Below are 2,668 nucleotides of genomic sequence, written 5' to 3'. Positions count from 1 at the left end.
GTCGTTTATAACTATGTTTTCAAATACCACGATGACTTCCAAATCATTATTTATACTTGGATCTATTAGATCCATACTACTCTGTACATCTCACCTGGATGATCGGATGATGCTTTTTTTTCACAAATTTGCCAATATATTTAAGTTTTCCATCTCAATTTTTGATGACTCTCTACCCCATCAGCAAGTGAATCCTTTCTCTTCACTGAGCACTCCTTTCACATCTAATGTGTCACAAAGTCTTAGTGTCCCACAATTTTGAATTCTTCGCATCTATGTCTTTATCATTCTCATTACTCACAATGTTATTTCATACATGGACTAGGCACTTCACCTACATAGGAATTACCTCTGGAGCACTTTTATAATACAAATTATTAGACCTTCTTTTTGAATTTCTGAAATATATTCTAAGTAAAACCTCACAACCTGTATTGTACATAAAAAAGCTCCCCCTCCACATTTCTGAGTGTAACATGGTTTGAGAAACCCTCAACTATAGTAGTAGCTCTCTTCTTAGTATTCCTGACTTGTTTCCCATCCCTGTAGCATATTTTGTAGAGTAAAAAATATTTAACGTAAAAAATTTCTTATGATGCTACTTCTCCTCTTAAAACTTTTTAGTACATGGCTATTGCCTGAGGAATAAGGTTAAAAATCCTTCACATGCCATTAAATACATGTTCTGTTTGTTTGTTTGTTTGTTTCTCTTTTTATCTTTTTTCGTGACCGGCAACGGATCGCAACCCTCAGTGTCACGCCTGTACCGGACCGGGACGGCAACGGGATCGCAACCCTCGGTGTTGCACCCGCACCTCGCTCAGCCAGTGAGCAGCCGGTCTGTACGTGGGATCTGAACCCTCGGCGGGAGTGCCACCGCGCTCCCAAGCGGCGCACTGTAGCAGTGCGCCACCAGGCCAGCCTTAAATACATGTTTTAATACAGGCTTCTTAACCATCTATTCCCTTGGCCCTGTGCCCATATCTAAGACACAAAATTTCCCTCCCATACTCAATAGTGTCCCTATAAATTTACCACTTGCTCAGAAAGCCTCTTCTTTTGTCTAAATCTTTTGATTCTGTGAACCAAAAAAATTGCATTTTTTCTATTTCTTTAATTCCCCCAAATACTTAATATCTATTATAGTAGTAATATAAACTTAAGAAGTTATTCTGTTAAGTATATGGTTATATTCAACTCTCATCCCCCAATATTCATTTTGTATGTCATTAGTGAATGTTCTTTTTAAGTTTACTTTATTTCATTTCAGGAGACACCAACCAAGGACATGGAAAAGGAAAATGCAACACTGCTGACAGAGTTTGTTCTCACAGGACTTCCATATCAACCAGAGTGGAAAATCCCCCTGTTCTTGGTGTTCTTGGTGATGTATCTCATCACCATTGTGGGGAACCTTGGTCTGATTTTACTCATCTGGAATGACCCTCACCTCCACATCCCCATGTACTTATTCCTTGGTAGCTTAGCCTTTGTGGATGCTTGTTTATCATCCACAGTGACCCCAAAGATGCTGGTCAACATCTTTGCCAAGAGCAAAATGATGTCTCTCTCTGAATGCAAGATTCAATTTTTTTCTTTTGCAATTGGTGTAACCACAGAATGTTTTCTCTTAGCAACTATGGCATATGATCGCTATTTAGCCATATGCATACCTTTACTTTATCCAGTAATTATGACCAATAGACTATGCATCTTGCTTTTAGTCTTGTCATTTATAGGTGGTTTTCTTCATGCCTTAATTCATGAAATTTTTATGTTGAGATTAACCTTCTGCAATTCCAACATAATACATCATTTTTACTGTGACGTTATACCATTGTTTAAGATTTCCTGTACTGACCCTTCTATTAATTTTCTGATGGTTTTTATTTTGTCAGGTTCAATACAAGCATTCACCATTATGATTGTTCTTGTCTCTTATACATTTGTCCTCTTTACAGTCTTAAAAAGGAAGTCCATCAAAGGCATAAGAAAAGCCTTCTCCACCTGTGGAGCCCATCTCTTATCTGTTTCTTTGTACTATGGCCCTCTTCTCTTCATGTATGATCTCCCTGGATCTCAACAAGCAGATGATCAAGATATGATGGACTCTTTATTTTACACAATCATAATCCCTTTGTTAAACCCAATTATCTATAGCCTGAGAAATAAAAAAGTCTTAGATTCACTTAGAAATATATTAAATAAAAATTTTGAGATCTGATACTAATAACTGTTCTGTTTCATTAAGATAGTCCTAAAATTGTGCACGTGGATATAGCTAAGTTTTTGTTAGTGCTAAGTTTTTGCAATTGTAACTGCACTAGTATTTTAATGCCTTAAAGTTGTAATTCCTTATAAACTCCTTAACACACTTACACATGTTACTCAAAACCATACAGAGATTTTAATCATGTTCACATCATATTAGAATAATTAAAGCTTAAAACAAAAAAACAAATTTTACAAGCTTATATGTTTCAACGTGAATTTATAAATACATTGAGCACTAAAATAGTGGAGTACCTCTAAAAAGAATTTGACTATGTCTTAATAAAAGTGAGTGGTAAAAGTGAGTGGTACAACTCATATTTCCATCCCTTGATTTCTGGACCCATGAATCCTGGCTATGGGAGAAACAGCGCCATATATTGGATGCTGATTCAGA

General features: G+C 36.3%; 1 protein-coding gene across 1 annotated transcript; it reads left to right on the top strand.

Annotated features, from left to right (window-relative positions):
* Positions 1–1,288: 1,288 nt before the first annotated feature.
* Positions 1,289–2,176, top strand: LOC103583948 (olfactory receptor 5H2-like; the record flags this gene model as incomplete). Its single annotated transcript, XM_008565117.1, has 1 exon — positions 1,289–2,176. A coding segment is annotated over exon 1 (888 nt), but the record flags the coding sequence as incomplete, so codon positions are not given.
* Between the last annotated feature and the right edge of the window lie 492 nt (positions 2,177–2,668).

Source organism: Galeopterus variegatus, unplaced genomic scaffold (assembly GCF_000696425.1).
Source record: "Galeopterus variegatus unplaced genomic scaffold, G_variegatus-3.0.2 Scaffold31510, whole genome shotgun sequence".
NCBI classification, from domain to species: Eukaryota; Metazoa; Chordata; class Mammalia; order Dermoptera; family Cynocephalidae; genus Galeopterus; species Galeopterus variegatus.
The sequence above is the reverse complement of the archived record's forward strand: the minus strand, read 5'-3'. Positions and strand labels throughout refer to the sequence as shown.